General features: G+C 36.4%; 1 protein-coding gene across 5 annotated transcripts in view; it reads left to right on the forward strand.

Annotated features, from left to right (window-relative positions):
- RPS6KB1 (ribosomal protein S6 kinase B1) overlaps window positions 1-19,926 on the forward strand; it is a 44,141-nt gene that overhangs the window by 19,143 nt on the left and 5,072 nt on the right. For 4 of the 5 annotated variants that reach the window (XM_028519799.2, XM_028519802.2, XM_028519797.2 and 1 more), the window contains exons 5-13: window positions 5,590-5,737; window positions 7,775-7,832; window positions 9,277-9,377; window positions 11,257-11,347; window positions 11,533-11,623; window positions 12,136-12,243; window positions 12,548-12,610; window positions 12,794-12,871; window positions 17,145-17,252. In XM_028519799.2, coding sequence (XP_028375600.1) covers window positions 5,590-5,737; window positions 7,775-7,832; window positions 9,277-9,377; window positions 11,257-11,347; window positions 11,533-11,623; window positions 12,136-12,243; window positions 12,548-12,610; window positions 12,794-12,871; window positions 17,145-17,252 — 846 coding nt within the window. Of the gene's footprint in view, window positions 1-5,589; window positions 5,738-7,774; window positions 7,833-8,466; window positions 8,716-9,276; window positions 9,378-11,256; window positions 11,348-11,532; window positions 11,624-12,135; window positions 12,244-12,547; window positions 12,611-12,793; window positions 12,872-17,144; window positions 17,253-19,926 lie in introns of those variants that run through there. The other variant, XM_036033582.1, reaches the window with a different exon arrangement.

A 19,926-nucleotide genomic window follows, 5' to 3' on the forward strand; every position in this document is an offset into this window, starting at 1 on the left:
CCAACTTCCATTCAGATAAATTCTCTGTCAGTTCTGGGTGTTATTCTGCCTCTAAATTGTTGTTGTTCTAATCTTGGTTATGTGTGGAGGTACGGTGCATCCATCTATGCCTCCATCTTGCCGGAAGTCCCGATAGGTCTTACTTCTTCCATTCTTTCTTTTATTGAACCAGCTGACAACCTGCAATGTACCAGGCATTATGCTAGATACTAGGATTTAGCCTTTGAAACAAATACAGTCTCTGCCTCTTATTCTGCTTACCCTGTAATTCAAGGGAAGTACTCATTAGCTTATTCTTTAAAATAGTTTTTTAAAAAATTGAGTTTAGAGAGAGAGGAAAGGAGAGAGAGAAACATTGATTTGTTGTTCCACTTATTTATGTACTCATTGGTTGCTTCTTGTATGTGCCCTGACCAGAGATCGAACCTGCAACCTTGGCATATCAGGATGGCTCTCTAAGCAACTGAGCTACCGGCTACCGGCCAGGGCTTTCCTTATTCTTAAAATTGCTTTTCTACCCTGTGGTCAAGATCCCACACTACTTTGAGGTTTAAGCATATAGCACGCTCTCACCTTTTATAAGTCTTTTTCTCACACTCCCAGGTCTTGTCATGCTGAGTGTCTTCACTGTCCTTATATTAAAAGTAATCAATAGCCTAGCCTTTTAATTCCTTAATGATCTCAATTCTGTTAGTTTTCACCTCCATTCCACTTCACCATCCCCCATGGTCATATCCTCTACCTCTGAAATATTGAGCTAAAATAGAAAAACAACTTTTTTACTTCTTTATTCCCATAATGCCTGATCTTTGGCCATAAGCCCTTTAGTCTTTTGACCTTTCTTCTTTTTTTCTCAAGTTCTTAGCCTCTTTCTTATTTTATTGTATACTTTTTCCTTTTTTAATGTATAGGCTATTTTAAAATTTAAAAAAATTTTTATTGAATTTATTGGGGGTGACATTGGATAATTCACGTTATTCTGAATTAACGTTAATCAATATGATCTACCACTTTAGTCATTTGCTAGCTCTGTTGACCTTATATTTAGGAAAGTCTTAATCTTAATCAATTTAGTTGTCAGTGCTCTTTTATTCTTGTATCTCAGCTACTGAGCATTACCGTCAGAAGTCAGACAAACTTCAAGGTTGCTGCTGGGTCAAATGCATAGTCCCCAGTTCATTTGGACCCTCAGAACTCACCAAACATTTTTCTGCGTATCCCTAGACAACTGCTTCTGTTCTCCACAACTGTTAGAGCCTTTACTATCCTTCCCTCTATTTCTTTTAGCAGGCTGCTTTTCTTTCTGCTTGAGGCTGTCAGATGTGACTCCCTTTGACTTTCTGTGCTGAACTCCACCCTCAGTACCACATTAATCTGCATTTTCATCTTTCCCTACTTCTTTCTATCCAGTCTTATTGTTTCCAGGAGACATGTTTCTCCTTCTTTCTAAAGCTAAACCCTCTCTTTATGTTTTGGATCCCATCCCTTTCTGCTTCTTTAGGGGCTTTTCTCTGCCACTTCTTTCTTATTTATATATATTCATGTCTTTGACATATTTAGCCAAACACATCCTTCCTTCATTCAAGATCTCCCTGTGACTTTCTCCTTTGTCTTTCACAGCCGAATTTCTTGAGAAGTCATGTTTTATTCTTTTTTCTTCTCACTATATTTTAACTTAATGATTTCTATTGCAGTGAAACTGTCCCCTAGGTCTCCTAAGTGCTGAACTTAATGATCTTTATATAATTCATCCTTAACTTACCTCTCTGTTGCATTGAGACTATTTGCAGCATTTTGAAACACCGCTTCCGTGACTTCTGTGATTCTACTTTACTAATCTTTTATGTTACCTGTTAATCCTTTACCTCTCAGACTTTCTCAGAATTATTTATTTAAAAAATTCAAACCTCCTGAACAGTTAAAAAATAATATATCTGTGAAATTTTTAAAGCTTTCCAAAGAGTTGCAAGACTACTGTCACAATCACTGTTGTTAAGTTTGCCATGTTTTCTTTGTCTGCCCCACCCTCTTGTCATTTCCTCAAGATTTTTAATTGATTTGAGAGAGAGAGAGAGAGAGAAACATTGATTTGTTGTTCCACTTGTTTATGCGTTCATTGGTTGTTTCTTGTATGTGCCCCAACCAGGTATCTAATCATATCCTTGGCATATCAGGATGATGATACTATAACCAACTGAGTTAGCCAGCCAGGGCCTACAATTTTTTATTTTATTTTATTTTATTTTATTATTATTATTTTTTTTTAAGATTTTTTTATTTTATTTATTTTTAGAGAGGGAAGGGAGGGAGATAGAGATAGAGAGAGAAACATCAACGTGTGGTTGCTGGGGGTCATGGCCTGCAACCCAGGCATGTACCCTGACTGGGAATCGAACCTGCGACACTTTGGTTCGCAGCCTGCGCTCAATCCACTGAGCTACACCAGCCAGGGCTGTATTTTATTTTATTTTTATTGCAGATATAGTAGCACTTCACCCTTATTTTTTTAATCTCTCTATGTATGTATTTTTGTACCTATCTCTCCAGAATAAGGGCATTTTCTTTCCTTCTTATTTTTTAATATCCTTATCTGGGACATGCTTAGTGAATCTTTTTATAGAGACTACAAGGGAGGGAGATAGAGAGGAAGAGAAACCTCAATGTGAGAGAAACATTCATTAGTTATCTCTCCCACATGCTCTGACTGGGGACTGCACGTGCCCTGACTGGTGGCTGGACCTGCAGCTCAGGCATGTGTCCTGACAGGGAATTGAACCCACAACCTTTCTGTTTATAGGACAACATTCCAACCAATGGAGTCACACTGGCTAGGGCTGAGGGCATTTTCATATGTAACCACAGTATAATTGTTATACTTGGGAAATTTAGCATTGATATACAGTAGTGTTCTCAAATTTTCAAATACATTGTCTATACTCACACTTCCCCATTGTCTCAGTAATATCCTTTCTAGCCATAATGTTTGTTTTTACTGTTCAGAATTTATCTATCTATCTATCTATCTATCTTATTTTTATATTAAATTTATTGGTGTGACATTGGTTGTCTTTGTTTAAAATCATGGCTTCATTTTGATAACCCTAATTCCAGTCCAATTTCATAAGGTTCTTCTTCCCTCAGTCCATATTTACATCTGCTTTATATAGTAAGATGCCTGATAATGTCAGTAAATTTACTCATTTGCTCAGTTGTACAATATATGCATAATAGTTTAAGAATATCAATACTACTGGCAGCTACAAACCCACTAAGTGTTGTTTAAGGTTTCTTAAGTATAACATAGGAAATACAGTAAATAACATTGTAATAACTGTGTGGTGCCAGGTAGGTACAAGAATATCAGGGGGAACCCTTTGTAGAGTGTATGATTGTCTATCCACTATGCTGTACACCTGAAACTAATACAAAAACAATAAGGAATATAAACTGTAATTGAAAAAAAAGAAAAAAGATTTCTTTACAGTTTTCGTGATGCTCTGCTTATGTATATGTCACTGAGTGTATAGTGTAAACTTATTTAAATATCTTTTTTTAAGACTTTTTAAAAATTTATTGTTAGAGAGAGGGGAAGGGAAGGAGAAAGAGAGGGAGAGAGAAACATCAGTGTGTGGTTGCCCCCCACATGCTCTCCCCACTGGGGACCCGGCCCGCAACCCAGGCACATGCGCTGACTGAGAATCAAACCAGTGACTCCCTGGTCTGCAGCCTGTGCTCAATCCACTGAGCCACACTAGCCAGGGCTTATTTAAATATCTTTAGTCTACTGTGGTAAACTTCACTGTAACATTCAATTAAATATATGTATTTCTGAGCCCTGGCCATATAGCTCAGTTGGGTAGAGCATTGTCCCAACACATCAAGGTTGCAGGTTTGATCCTGGGCTAGGGCACATACAAGAATCAACTAATGAATGCATAAATAAGTGAAACAAATCAATGTTTTGGTTTTTTTCTCTCCCTTCTTTCTAAAATCAATAAAAATATATAAATATATGTATTTCTGTTGTGTTCAGTATTTTTTCCCTCTGCCATCTGTATTGATTTAACTTTATTTTTGGAATGTATAAAACATTAACATGGTTCAGAATTCAAAATCTCCATTTTATAATCATAGTAATATTTGATTTAGGCCAGAAAAAAAATGAATGAGAAAACCATTGAGGTGTTACTCAGAAGGTGTATCTCAATTCTCTTTCCTACCTTTCTATTGTCATTAACTTTGGTTTATCTTAGTTGTGTTTTATAATTGCAGATATAAGCAGAGACATATATACATATTCTTAATTCCCCTTTCTTAAACAAAAAGGTACCCTACTGTGTATACTCTTATGCCATATATGCTCTTTTGCACTTTGCTTTTGTAGAGATGTTTCTCATTCTTTGTGTAGCTAGTCCATAGGTTTTTAGCCAATATTTATGCATGGGCATTTAGGAAGTTTCTAATGTTTCGCTTTTACAGATCCTATTGCAACTAATAACCTTGTGTGAATGCTTTTTCATGTTGCTGGAGATGCACCAGAAATTAGTCCAAGAACTTATTTACCATGTCCAAAACAATACATCATTTTTTCCCCAAACTTTTTTCTTCGTGTCCGTTACCTGTTATTAAATGACACCATTGTCTATGCTATTACTTAAACAGGAACCATGCTATCATTTCTTCTCACATCTAGTTAGTCAGCAAATGCTAATGATATGCTTTTATCCTTTCTATTTTTTTCAGCCTTCATTTTCTTAGTTACAGGTCTGACTTCTTCCTTAGTTCACTATCCTGGCTTGCTAACTGGTCTCATTACATTTTTTTCCTAGAATTCCACATTATTACTAGAACTGTCTTTCTGAAAGCCCAGTTACTCATTTCCCTTACCTCAGCATTGCTCCTCTGCCTCTAAGATAGGATGTAAACACCTTTGCTTAGATGCTTGGCCTTCTGTTTCCTGGCCTCCACTACATCTTCTGCCTAATCTGTAACCACTTCTAACCATACTAAACTACTTATAGAGTCACTAGACATGTCTTATCCTGTCAAGCCTCTTTTGCACTGGGAATGCGTTTTTTATGTCCTCCACATTTTGTCCTAGTAACCTTTCATGATACAGCTTAGGTACCACCACTCCAAGGAAGACCTCTTACTGGTCAAATGTAGTTGCCCTGTTCACCTATAGCACCTTACGTCTTCCTCCATTAACTTATATTTGTTCCCTGAGACTTGAGGCTCCTATGGGCTACAGATTCCTTGTTAGTTCTGCTTTCATGTTACAGAGCCCAGAGCATAGTAGACATTCAACAATTAATGAATATATGAATAAACTTAATCTGTTTACATTTTTTAAAAAGTACCTTTAAGTTTTCATTGTACATGTTCACTGCAAAAAATCCAAACTGTGGATTTTTTATATATAAGATATATATAAGATTTAAGTGCTTTCCATTGATCCCTATCTCATTTTTAGTGGTAACTATGATTAATAGCTTAATATTGGCAAGAAAAGCACAAATTAGATTTTCCAGTTACTGTAGAATCAAATGTCTACTATTTTGTTCTTATAGATCATCTCTTTTCCTTTAGGCAATGATAGTAAGAAATGCTAAAGATACAGCTCATACAAAAGCAGAACGGAATATTCTGGAGGAAGTAAAGCATCCCTTCATTGTGGATTTAATTTATGCCTTTCAGACTGGTGGAAAACTCTACCTCATCCTTGAGTATCTCAGCGGTCAGTACACACAGTTTGGTGTAATTATTTGCATTGCTCCAGAAACTGCGTCAAAACATTAGTTTCCAATGGAAAAGTGCTTTTCCCCAATGTGATCAAATAGTTCTTAAAATTGACAACTACATTGACTAAAGAATTCAGGTGTGACCAGATGTTTCTTTTTGTAGACAAATATGAAGGAAACTTTAAAAGTTAAGGTTTTTTTCTCTCATCTGTAAAATTTTATCTTATTTCCTTTGTAATCAGTTTTTTAGTAAAATAACAGACACCTACTTGATAGAGCCATCAAATTGACTGCACTTGGGTAAGATACTGTAATTCAAATAAACCACTAAAGTATTTCTTTCTAAACTGAAATGGAAAACTCACTGACAGTGTTGCTTAAGATACTGAGTCTTTTTATAAATGCATCTTAGAACAGAAGTATTTTGGTTTCATGGAGGCTTATCGATAGATTAAGCAGTTTACAATCGAGATCGTCCATATTCTCCAGGGTTTACCACCTCCTGGGAACTAGTGCTCCTGTCATTTCTAGATCCAAGCAAACACACTTGAGTTTTCTGAAAAACAGAGATTTCCTGATAGTGTGAAACACAGAACAGAAAGCTGAAGAATTTAGTTAACTTTTTCATGACATTTGACATTTTTTCTTATAACTTAATTTTGACATAATTTCAGATTTCCACAAAAAGTTGCAAGAATAGTACAGATAATTCCCACAACCCTACACCTAGGTTCCCTAAGTGTTATCATTTACCACAATTGTTTTGTTTCACCCGTCTTCCTTTTTCTCTCTCTGTATACATATATATGTATGTGTGTATATATATGTATATACACCCATGGATACATATATACGTAATTTTTTGTGAACTATTTAAGAGAGTGTTGTCAACATGATTTCTCTTTACCCCTAAATACTTTAGTGTATATTTTCTAAAATCAATCATAGTATCTTACATAACTATACTAAAATTATTAAAAATAGGAAATTAACATTGATATAGTAATCTCCTTAGTTTTCTTTAATCTGGAAGAGTTCCTCAGTCTTTCTTTGTCTCTCATGACTTTGACATTTTCGATGAGTACAGGCGAGTTGTTTTGTAGAATGCATCAATTTGTGCTTATCTGATGTTTCCTCAGGATTAGTTTCAGGTTATACATTTTTGGGAGGACCATCCAGGTGACGTTTCCTTCTTTGTGTATCACATCAGGAGGGACCTGATATATATCTTTGTATAAAGTCCTGTCTGCCCATTTTTACCCTGGTGAGGTTTCCCCTTTGTAATTAATAAGTAGCATGAGGAGATATTTTGAGATTTCTTAAATATCTCATCTGTCATCAAGCTTTTCAACATATGGTTTTAGCATCCATTGATTCTTGCCTAAAACAGTTAACTATAATGGTTGTCAAGTGATTTTTCTTATTCCATCATGCCTCCTTCATTTATTATTTGGCATTGAACTGTAATGAAGAACTTTCCCATCTCTCCCATTTAAAAAATATACTTATCTAAGATTTGTCTATTCATTGGTTTATACCACTGTGGACTCATGGATTCTAAGATTATTCAGTGGGGTGTAACCCTTTGTTATCATTGATTTTGATACTCAAATTGTGTCGTGCTTTTTACAAGGCTACTGCCAGCTTATTGTAGTCTAAGAGTTATGAGGCCGGGCATTTGCTAATTTGCAAGGGTGGTTTAAATTATATACTAACATTCTTCTACTAACGGGTGAAGTGTTAGAGAAGCTTTAATCAAGATTTCTTTTTTAACTTGGGTCTGGAATAAATATTTTTAAGTTTATAGATATAAAACCTAGAATTCCAAAATATACATATTTCACATAAGAGTGGGAACGCTGCTAAAAATAGAATCCTGAAGACTGTTTTAAACCTATAATTTTTAGGATCTGTTTTTTAAGGAGCTGATGTCTTTTAATTATGGTTAAAAGGAAAGCACAGACCCTCTCATTAGAAATGAGTTGGAAATAAAGATTGTTTTATTTTTTAATGTCTTTTCTGTCTATTTACAGGAGGAGAATTATTTATGCAGTTAGAAAGAGAGGGAATATTTATGGAAGACACAGCCTGGTAAGTGAAATTTTTGTGGTTGCATGGATTCAGGTAATGATTTATATAATTACAAGCAAAGCCTTGTTCCCACTGTGGGCAGCCAAATGATTCAATAAATTGTTCTGGAGCCAGTCAGTAGTCACTCAGGACTTAAAGGGGGAGAAGCAGCTTTGCAGCTGGGCAGCTATTGGAGGTCACATCATTCCTTTGCCTCCAGGCCTTGGTTGGAACGCTCTTCACGCCAGTTCCTAACAGAACCATTCTCACTGGGGCTTTCTTTCCTTGAATTGGTGAGCTGCCTGCCTTGGTTGTGGGTGAGTGTGATTTTCCAGTGAAACTTTATGTGTGGAACAATGGAAAGTATCAGCAATCATCTCGTTTTTTTAGACTTTCCAGTTCCCAAGTTGCAGTCTTAGGGAGGTGATAAGCCTGCACATACCGTCTGTGGATTGATTCTATGGCTAGGATGGGATCTACCGTCCTATTTCTTAAGATGGCATCTGCTTCAGATTAAAAATATACACATCCTTTTGTGAGATGACAGTATTGGGTAACAATAAATCAGTTTATCCTACACATTAATTGAATAGAAAACACTTAAATGTTTTTTTCTACCTTAATTACCAAACTGCATTCCATTGTTTAATTTCAGGCCTTTTCTAACACAGAAGCTGCATTTAAGAGCCTTAGGGATGAAGTGCCCTTTTTTGGAGGAGGCTCTCTGAGCCATGTTGGAGGCTGTTTGTGGTCGTGCTGGCTGTGAAACTGCCTCAGTCCTCTAGGACACACCCTCTCCATCCTGGAGTAATCTGCAGGATTGCACCATTGTTATGCAGCCAGTATTGCAGTGCCTTGTGCTTTTCGAATCCAGACAGGGTTGGCTCAGCCCTTTATTCTTTTGAGGTAGATAAATTTGAGTGTCACACAGTTTATAGTTGTGGGCTATCTGGCAAGAGGGAGGGCAGATACTGTGGGCATGCACTGTGTATAAATATGCAGCTGTATTAAGTAAGGGATGAGTGGGCTTCTAAGGGTCAGATTATGAGATATCCTCTGAAACTAAGATTTGCTCATTGAAAATAAAAAAATTCTTATTTCCTATGGGATTTTATAATTGGGGATGGGTGGGAAAAATTTGCTTTGATCTGAATGACTATTGGCCTAGTTCCTACACAGACAGAACAAAACATGACCAGTAACAGTTTGGCATATTCTAGACTTCTTTGCAATTTTAGCATTATGTTCTGATGATGAAATAAAACATTTATAGTTTCACTAAATGAGTGAAACATGCCTCCATGCCTTTTGGCAGCATCCTATGCCATCTCTTCCCTCAATATTACCCCCGCCACTAATTTGGTCTTTGGTGCATGTCTATTTCTTCCAAGGTATTTTGCTCCATACATAAACTGCTTTGAGTAGATTACTCTTTTTAATTTTATTAAATCACTTTTGTTTCCAGCTTTTACTTGGCAGAAATCTCCATGGCTTTGGGGCATTTACATCAAAAGGGGATCATCTACAGAGACCTGAAGCCGGAGAATATCATGCTTAATCACCAAGGTGGAGATATACTGTAAACAATTCTATAGTAAATAATCATCTTAAAATCCTCTCACATAGGTCATGGTCATTTTCAAAGTCCCATATTCATGTGTCTATTATTATATACATTTCTCCATCAGATTTTATGGCATCATGATACTTGCTGAGATTTAAATATTTAGGTATTTATGTTTGATTTGTGGTATTTATGGTATTTATTTACGGTTAAAGGGAGTTGAGGATAACTGGCCACACAAGTACCTTTTTAAATTTAATTCTTGCTCTTTATAGCTTATCACTTTTTAGAAATCCTTATGTAAAATGTGGTGAGCCAAAGCCAGTCCAAACACAAATTTTGGTTTATTCCTTAAATTGGAAAGTGAATCTTAACTTTATATATTGGGGTTTCTTTAATGATGAAAATACATAATTATTGAAAGCAGTACTTTTTGTGATCATTTTTATTAACGCTATAAAAAAGGACAGGCATAGAGCTGAACCAAAATAATTGATGTGGCTTTGGAAATAAAATGTTTAGTAGACATGAATTTATTCTTGCTATATGTTTGTGACAACAAACGTGAAAATCAGTCATTAATATTCTATACAGCTATAGGTCCAGCAAAGTGGGCTTTAATTTTAATTACATCTGGGTATAGACAGTTCAGTTTATGTGAGAGTAATCTGGGTTGGGTAGACTTGGCAGTTCACTCATGTTTCAAAGGAGCAACCAGCTAAACCAGGGTACCTGGGGGGCTGGAAGCAAGCTCACCAGGGCATCTGGGGGTGTAGTAGCAGCTGCTGATACTTAGATGTTTACAAAATGATGTACAAAGTAGTTAACAGTTTTAAATTCTTGGGCAGAAAGCGGTATATGGACAACAATGCCTATATGTATAAATGTTTCAAACTTCTCTATTCTCTCCTCTTTCCTTTCATTTTTTTTAAAGGAGAAATAACTATATTTAACCAAGCACGTCATGGGAATATATATATATTTCCCTCCCTCGCAGTTCTGCACCCATCCCCCAAACATGGATATTGATTCAGAATTATAAGGCAAAAGGTAGAATAGGGAAGTGACTAATTAACTTCTTTGATTCATAAGCTTGGGTGTGTCATGTTGTTCTGTGAAAATAGAGGTCATATTTCTTCTGTGTCAGAGTGAAGTACATATTCACACTTGAATCAATAGGCCATTGCCTTTCCTTTTTTCTGAAATAAGCCTGGAATAGTAGGATCCTTGGGGTTGTTGAACCACTGGATATCTAATGACAGCTGAGTAAAGCTGAACTTGAACTGAAATGTTCTTTGTGTAAGGTGGTAAGTTTATCACTTTCTGAATCTGTGATGATGGTCCCATGCCATGTAGCAATTTCATTTCTTTTTATGAACTGGTAGTGTGTTGGTTGAATGAGATAACTTGTCATTTTGACTTTCTGAGACCATTTGAAGAACTGTCAACTCACAGTTCACTGTGATAAAAACTCTATATTTGAAGTATGGTATCACACCTTTGTTTAAAAGGTGCAGATTATCTTCATTAGGGTCTGTGTATTTAAACCAGACTTCATCGAGTTTTTCCAGGAATTACTTTCTCAGGATGGTAGAGGATTCTTGCTATAGGAAAGGCTGGAGCCTTAGACAAACTGTTTCACTCCTTTATTTTCCCTTTTCTAGATAGATAATATCATTGGCAAACAATGACTCTGCCCTAGCCTTAAAGAGTTAACATCCCATTTTATGGTTGGCACCTCGCTAGTTTTTGACATCTTCAAAAAAAAGTAAAGCAGAAAAGAGTTAAGTGGAAGGGTAGATTATTATTTTGTATGATATGTTCAAACACTGCATATACTTAGAATTCTCAGAATAACCATGCTATAATCTTTCATTGTAGGTCATGTGAAACTAACAGACTTTGGACTATGCAAAGAATCTATTCATGATGGAACAGTCACACACACATTTTGTGGAACAATAGAATACATGTGAGCTGCATGTTGAAAGAAATATAACTGGTTTGGGGGCAATAGCTATCTTTTAACCTGGTTTAAGTAATAGTGTGCTGAATTTTCTGTAGCATTATTTGGCTTCATATTTTGTTTTTAAAATCCTTACTCAGATGATATGCAAATGGGTGAATTTTTTAGGCATATTGTTTTTCTCGTTGTAGGGCCCCTGAAATCTTGATGCGGAGTGGCCACAATCGTGCTGTGGATTGGTGGAGTTTGGGAGCATTAATGTATGACATGCTGACTGGAGCAGTAGGTGCACAGTTAAAAGCTACATGTATTACGTATGGTCTGTGCTGAGTAGTTGCTAAGTCCTTGTAGCAAGAGACCTTTCTCGTGCTTCTTGAAAATATTACCAATGGAGTTATTTTTTAAAATGTAGCACTACAAATGCTTTTTTAGTAAGTAGTATGGGCCCCTGTACTTTTAAAAACACTTTCATTTAAATTATCTATGTCATGGCAGTCCTTTGAAATAGATGTAAAATAGACACTGCCCTTATTTTGTAAATGGAGAAAATGAAGCATAAAATCACATAGGTCACTGATTAGCACACAAAGTTTATGGTGGAAACTCAGTTCCTTCCAGCACATTGCTATTTCCTCTGTCTTATTGTGTAAAAACTGCAGGTCTTTTGCAGTCACCATATCACAGCACACACTTCTGATCTCTCTGCATCACTGACTAATTCAGGAAATGGATAATTCTGATATGTAAAATTTGATTTTTTATATCTAAGTTTTCTTACTCTCTTCCACTCTTAGCCCCCGTTCACTGGGGAGAATAGAAAGAAAACGATTGACAAAATCCTCAAATGTAAACTCAATTTGCCTCCCTACCTCACACAAGAAGCCAGAGATCTGCTTAAAAAGGTAGGTTCTTAAATAGGTATTGAAACCAAAAGCCTCAACTACTAGAATTTAAATAGAATTCAACATACATTTTGAATAAAAATTCATGCATGGATACTGAATGAAAAAGCCCATAGTTTTTGTAGGAAAACTACAAATTTGTTTAAAGATTTTATTTCTTTTTATTTCCAAATAATGTTTACTAGTAATTAGTATATCATATTTTCCCAAGGCAAAATAGACAAGCAAATTCTATTAAAAATTTCTATTAAAAAATCAATTTAGCTAAGTAAAGTTTATCAGTGGTTTTTCCTTCTTCCTAAAGCTGCTGAAAAGAAATGCTGCTTCTCGTCTCGGAGCTGGTCCTGGGGATGCTGGAGAAGTTCAAGTAGGGATTGGCAAGCTTGGGGGTTTGAGGGGAAGATAATGCTAATTTTATGTGTTTGTGAAGGTTGTATGTAGTGGCTTATAAGTATAGCTTATTTTGTGATTGGTAACTTAAGGCAGGCAGTTGTCAGTCCTGTGAAGTCTATTCCCCTTGACTGTTCTTCCTGCTCTTTTTTTTTCCTAGGCTCATCCATTCTTCAGACATATTAATTGGGAAGAATTGCTGGCTCGGAAGGTGGAGCCCCCCTTTAAACCTCTGTTGGTATGTATACAGGAAAGCATATGATTTGAGGGACCTGATACTTTTTTCGAGTAAGAAAATCTCAGAGCAGTCAGAAACATTTATTAACAGTTTGATAAACTTTGGTCTATTGTCTCTTCTCTTCAAAATCTTCATTTTGTAGTCTTTTTCAAGAACTGCCCTGGCTGGGTAGCTCAGTTGATTAGACCATCATCCTGTTATGCCAGGGTTGCAGGTTCGATCCCCAGTCAGGGCACATATGGTGGGGGGCACCCAGAAAAACCATAATTGCCTTCTGAAGGGCAGGCCCCTTGTAGTACAGGCTTCTCTTGCTAGATGAGTATTCTAGGAACCCATCTGTATCAGTGTATCAACTGGTGTTGTGAGAGTCTGTGTTCGGCTTCAGTGAATTTTTTTGAAGACTCTTTCAACTCATTTGCCCATTTCATGATGGGTGATTGACAAGCGCAGTTGCCCGTGCTGCGCTGAGTGTTTAGCATTTTTTGACCAAAAAACAGCATGACCGCTGTGTCCCACCCTCCCTGTTCACTCAGTTTTGCCCTGAGTGACTTTTTTTTTGTTTCCCTGGATGAAAAATGTCCTTAAAGAAAACATTTTGCCAATGTGAAAGAGGTAAAACAAAAAACGGTAGAAGCACTAAAAGTCATCAAAATTGACAAGTTCAAAAACTATTTTGAGCAATGGAAAAAACATCTCATTAGGTGTATTGATTGCATCAAATGGAGGGTACTTTGAACGTGACTCAAGTTTAAACATGTAAGAATAAATGCACAATTTTTTATAAATAAATTCTGTTTTTTGGGGGGGGTCCCCCCTCATAAAATAATCAACCAGTACATGAATAAATAAGTGGAACAACAAATCAATGTTTGTTTTTCTCTCGCTTTTCCCCTTTTGTTTTCTCTCCAAAATCAGTCAGTCAATTAAAAAAGAACTCCTGCCAGTAGCAATTGATGACTGTTAACTATTTTTAAGTTGATTGCCTAAAACAATTAAATATTTTAAGTACTCGGGGCTTTTATTTTGTTTGTTTTTTGCTTTGTTTTGCTTAATTCAGCCCTATTATAAGTTTTATTTTTCTGGGAATTTTTTCCTTCAAAATATAGCATATATATTTTTTCAGGATTGCAGCAACAAAGTATCACAAGCTCGCTGCTTAAACCACGGAAATTGGTTGTCACTGTTCTGGAGGCTAGAGATCTGAGATTGAGGTACTGACAGGGTTGGTTCCTTCTGAAGGCTGAGTTCTGTTCCATACCTTCCCCCTAACTTCTGGCAGTTAGCTGGCAGTCTTTGGCTTTCCTTGGCATATTGGTTCACCACCCAATCTCTGTCTTCATGTTCACGTGGCATTTTCCTTCTGTGCAGGTCTGTGTCCAAATTTCCCCTTTTTATAAGGACACCAGTCATATCAAATTAGGATCCTCCTTACTCTAGTGTGTCTTCTTCTTAAGTAATTACATCTGCAGTGACTCTTATTCCAAATGAGGTCCCGTTCTGAGTTACTGGACATTAGAACTCCAGTATACAGACGTTGGAGGAGCACAGCTCACACCGTAACAACAGGTTTATGAGTGAATGAGTTTGTGTCTTAGTTCTTGTCTTTGTGCCACCTCAGAATTTGAGAAAATGCAGTTTCTTTTTCTGTTTCTTGGGATGAAGATGTAAGAGAAGTAGAGGACTATGATGATGATGATTTGGGTTCTTGAAGTACAAGGTGACATGCTTTAAAATTTGAACCTATATAATTGTAAGGAGGATAATTAACCCTCATGTACCAACTGCCTAACTTCAAAAATGGTCAGATCATCTTGTTTAAACATAAATGTAACCATCCTGCTATCATTCCCATTAAAAAGCTGACAGTTTCCTTAGTTGTTTCTTTTTTTTTTTTATTCCTGTTGGTTTGTTTCAATAAGATTCAGTCAAGGCCTGTACAGTTTTGTTACTGTGGCTCTTAGGTCTTTTTCTGTCTATAGCTGTCCTCTTTTAATTCCTCTCCTGAGGACTTATTGAAAAAAAAAAAAAAAAAAAAACCCAGACCATTTGTCCTGTAGGGCTCCTCACATTTTGATTTTGCTGATTTTAACACCGTGGTGTCATTGACCATGTTTATCTGTTCCCTGCATTTCTAAAAACTGGTGGTTAGATTTAGATGCTTGATCTGATTGAGATTAAACTTTTGATGTTATATATTTTGATCAGGAGACATAGTGTGTATTTGTATTTCTTTTAACAATGTTAGTGGTCATTGGTCATTGTGTACTTCAGTGATTCTCAGCTAGGGTCAGTATGGCAATATCTGGAATAAATTGTCACAACTTGGGAAGGGGGTGCTACTGATCCCTAGGGGCAGAAGCTGGAGATGCTGCTAAATATCCTATACTGCACAGAACAGCCCCTACAGCAAGAATTGTCAGGCCCACAATGTCAGTAGTGCTGAGGTTGAGAAACTCTGGCCTAGTTCTAGGATTTCATTAGGGGTTTGCACAGTTGTCTTACTCTAATACTATTACTCATTCTTTATTTATTAGCTGAAATTCTTCCATAAAAAGACACTCTTTTTAAAAATACTCTTTATATCAGTTGTTTGGTTACCTGAGGTACAGTTTATAAAGGAAGGTCAAGATATGTTTTTTTCCCCAGTTTTCAAAATAATGAATTAGTTTCCTAACATCTTCCAAAAGTGACCAATGAATCATGTAATTTTTTTAAAGTTTTTTTTATAAATTCATTATTTTTGTAAATTTTTTAAAAGATTCTATTTATTGGCCCTGGCTGGTGTAGCTCAGTGGATTGAGCGCGGGCTGGGAACCAAAGTGTCCCAGGTTCGATTCCCAGCCAGGGTACATTCCTGGGTTGCAGGCCAGAACCCCCAGCAACCGCACATTGATGTTTCTTTCTCTCTCTGTCTCTCTGTCTCTCTCTCTCTCTCTCTCTGTCACCCTCCCTTCCCTCTCTAAAAATAAATAAATAAATAAAATCTTTAAAAAAAAAAGATTCTATTTATTTATTTTTAGAGAGGGAAGGGAGGGAGAAAGAGAGGCATGTGCCCTGACTGGGAATCGAACCTGCGATGCTTTGGTTTAAAGTTTTTTTTGAAAGATTTTATTTATTTCTTTTTACAGAGATGGCAAGGGAGGGAGAAAGAGAGGGAGAGAAACATCGATACGTGAGAGATAAATCGACTGGTTGCCTCTCACATGTCCCCAATGAGGGACCTGATCTGCAACTCAGGCATGTGCCCTGACTGGGAATAAACCAGCAACCATTTGGTTCACAGGCTGGTGCTCAGTCCTCTGAGCCACACTAGCCAGGGCTCATGTAATTTTTTTATTTAATATAATTATGAGCTCATGTCTTTTAACATATTTGAGTTTCAGTCCATTGCAGTTTTTTTTAAATTGGTGTTTAGCTTTGTCCACCTTGGACACTGTGTGCTTGATCATGTTGGTTCTTGAGTTCTTTTGACACACCACATACTCTGATGTATCAGAGAGAAGGATTAAAGAAACAGATCTGGTGGTTCGATTTGGGTGGAAATATTCTTTCACAATAAAATATACTCATGCAAAGTAGCATATTATTTTTGCTCCTGAAGAAATCTAAAGGAATGAAATAAGCTGTGGAAAGAAACTTTAACTAGAGAATCTTTCAAATGTGATTTGTTTTTAAACTCTGCTTCAATAGTTTTTAGGTTTACTACAAACCTGTAGCAACTAGTGAAGCAAATTATCTCTATAAAGGGATTTAGCTAGTGTACTAGGAACACCAAAGCTTTGTAACTGAGAAAGATTAATATTCATAGTTTTTAAAAGATTTTTATTTATTTATTTTTAGAGAGAGGGAAAGGGAAGGAGAAAGAGAGGGAAAGAAACATCCATGTGTGGTTGCCTCTCACATGCCCCCTCCTGGGGACCTGGCCTGCAACCCAGGCATGTGCCTTGACTGGGAATCAAACCAGTGACCCTTTGGTTCATAGCCCTCACTCAGTCCACTGAGCTACATCAGACAGGGCTAATATTCATATTTTTAATAGCAATGATAACTGTACTAAAATCTATTTAATATATTTTTAAAATTTGAGGGTGTAATTTGCCCTTTGATAGTTTCCACCTATGTTTATTCTTGACTCTGTGCCTGCTATGACTATTCTGTTAGTACAGTCAAACCCTGTGAAAGAGCTCTATCTACAGTCTTCTCTGATGCATGTAGTGCATTTGATATGTATAATATAGACTAGTCATCATTTTCTAATAATTTTTTTATAAAGCAATCTGAAGAGGATGTGAGTCAATTTGATTCAAAGTTTACACGTCAGACACCTGTTGACAGCCCAGATGACTCAACTCTCAGTGAAAGTGCCAACCAGGTCTTTCTGGTAAGTGATAGAATTTCCATGTAGGCATGGGAAATTGAAGTATGAGGATGGGCCCTTTTCAATCAGAAAAGCCATTTTTAATAAGAAAATTCAATTTTCTTGCTTTGCAGTTTCATGTAGATAACCTGAGGTGCTATTTTTTTAAGTTTTCACCGTACTAACTTATTGATGTTAGAAAATTGATCCTTATAATCCAACATTCTATTTTAGCAATTACAGTAGGAGTGTATGGTTCCTCAGAGTGTGATTCCTTTTTTGGATGGACCACTCACTGACTTAAGATGATATTTGGCTCAGCGTCTCAACCAAAAGCCACACAGCCATGGCAGTAAGAAAAGAGTTCACTGTAACTATTTCCTGAAGCTGATTTTTGGTACTCTTAACAAAGTCTTTACCTGGGGCGGGGCGGGGGGGGGTGGTTAACCTGTTGTGAGTACTTAACAACAAAATATATAGGTTCATTTGTGATAGTTAATAAATTAATTTTCATTGGTAAAGTATCTGTATTGATTTTATACCTTGTCTCCTCAGAAACCGAGGATTTTAGATTTTGATCAACAAAAGTGATAGATTTATATCTGATAACCATCATTGCATATTATTTTGCTTGTCACGTACACTTAGGTTTATTATATTTATGTATCACATAAACATGTGCCTTATTTTGTAACATTTGTTTCCTTTGTCATTCGTCATTATCCTTTGTCATTTCTTTGTGGACCACCTTTACAGAGAATGGAATATGGGCAAAGGAATCATTTGGAAGCTGGGTTTTTTTCCCTATTTGTCTCCAAGTTTACTGGATTTGTCAACTAACTTAATTCTCAACCTTTTTTTTTTCTACTGCTCACAGTGTAACACAAAGTAATATATATTTGGGTGGAGAGTAAATTCTAAAGTTAGCATGGGGTGCAAAACTGTGTATGGTTAAAATTACTCTTAAATCACTATAATAGAGTATGGCAGGGGTGTCAAACTCATTTTCACTGGGGGCCACAATAGCTTTGCAGGTGCCTTCAAAGGGCTGAATGTAATTTCAGCTCCTTAACAGTTAAGGAGCAGTTACATTTATACAGTCCTCAAGTTATTTTGGCCCTTTGAAGGCAACCAAGAGGCTGATATGGCCCCCAGTGAAAATGAGTTTGACACCCCTGCAATATGGTTTTGTGTAAACAACATTGAATAGAAATAATTCTGTGAACATATCATTATGTAGTGAGGTGAGAAGAGAGGATATATGCAAAATACAACTTTACTGTATTTTTCATGAGGTAAGAGATGAAGGACAAATGCATGTTGTTAAATTTATGTTTTCATGATACAGAGTCCTTGTATTCCCCTTAGTAAAATCTCTTCTGTTTAGTTAGGGAAGTAGGCATGATTCATTTTAATTGTGGCTTTGCTTTATTTTCTATTATGATATGGAATTTATACCTTTGATCTAACATGGTGACCTTTTCCTCAGTTGGGTGTTGCAGAATTTCAACTAGTTTGATGCTTTTCCCTGCCCAAAAAGTCTAGAAACATTTTACTTAGCTAAAAGGAAATCCAAAGTTGTGGTAGCAAAAGTTACATAGCTAAACTTTCATTGTCAATTAAAGTATTTTTGAGTTTTTCATAATTAATTAAATTGGCTAACTAAAGAATAATTAATTTGTTAGGTTCTAGCCAGAATTCTGTACATAAAGCAGCTCTCTTCAAAAAAATAATAAAAATAGTTATACCCACTTACCTAAATATTGGAGTTGTGGAAACTTTAGTTCAATAAATATTTAAGTTCCTATCATAGTTTTAAAGGAAATTCAAAGATGATTAAAGCACAGCCTATTCCTCTTGGTAGTTACAGCTTTAGCCCACTAGAACATGTGGGAAATGTCCTCTGAAGTCCACATGTGGCCATCATAAAGCATATGCTCTACAGAATTGCACCTCATGCTTTATAGGGGTGTCACTCATTTTCACCAGGGGCCACATCAGCCTTGTGGTTGCCTTTAAAGGGCCGAATGTAATTTTAGGACTGTGTAAATGTAACTACTCCTTAACTAGGGGCAAGGAGCTTGGTGCTGCCACCGGGTAGAAGCAAGGTGGAGAGCCAGATTCAGCCCACAGGCATTGTGTTTGCCACCTGTGCTTTAGGACTTCATCTAGAATGTCATTTAGTCCTTTTTCGTAACTCATAATGCCTACTCAAAGATAACTAGACTAATACATAGAATGGAAGATAGGTGGAGGACTGATAGTTAAAGAAATGAACATTGACAGCAAGAGAAATGACAGCTTGTAACCTAATAGCAAGGTCCAAAAAAGAACTAAAGCTAATAACACTGCATATCTCCTATTACAGTTGAGGGTTTTCACAATGGCTGGCTGTGAAAACAGTCTTTTAATTCATCAAGATTACCAAATCTAAGTCTATCCAATCACTGGGGTAAAACCAGAAAAATCACAAGTGCCAAGTTAGAGAATTCTATTTTTACTTTGGCCTAATAATGAGAAACTGTTTTGGGGTTGATACTCTTAGGTGCTTGTAAGGATGTGACATGGCTAGAAACACTAGAATTTTCTTTGCATTTATCTTAGTATTTAATACCTGAACATGGAGCCTACATTTACTTGTTTCGTTCTACTCCTTTCAGTTGAGTGGAATTTTGTTTGCTGGCATATGGGGCTCAAT

Source organism: Phyllostomus discolor, chromosome 8 (assembly GCF_004126475.2).
Source record: "Phyllostomus discolor isolate MPI-MPIP mPhyDis1 chromosome 8, mPhyDis1.pri.v3, whole genome shotgun sequence".
Taxonomy (NCBI): domain Eukaryota; kingdom Metazoa; phylum Chordata; class Mammalia; order Chiroptera; family Phyllostomidae; genus Phyllostomus; species Phyllostomus discolor.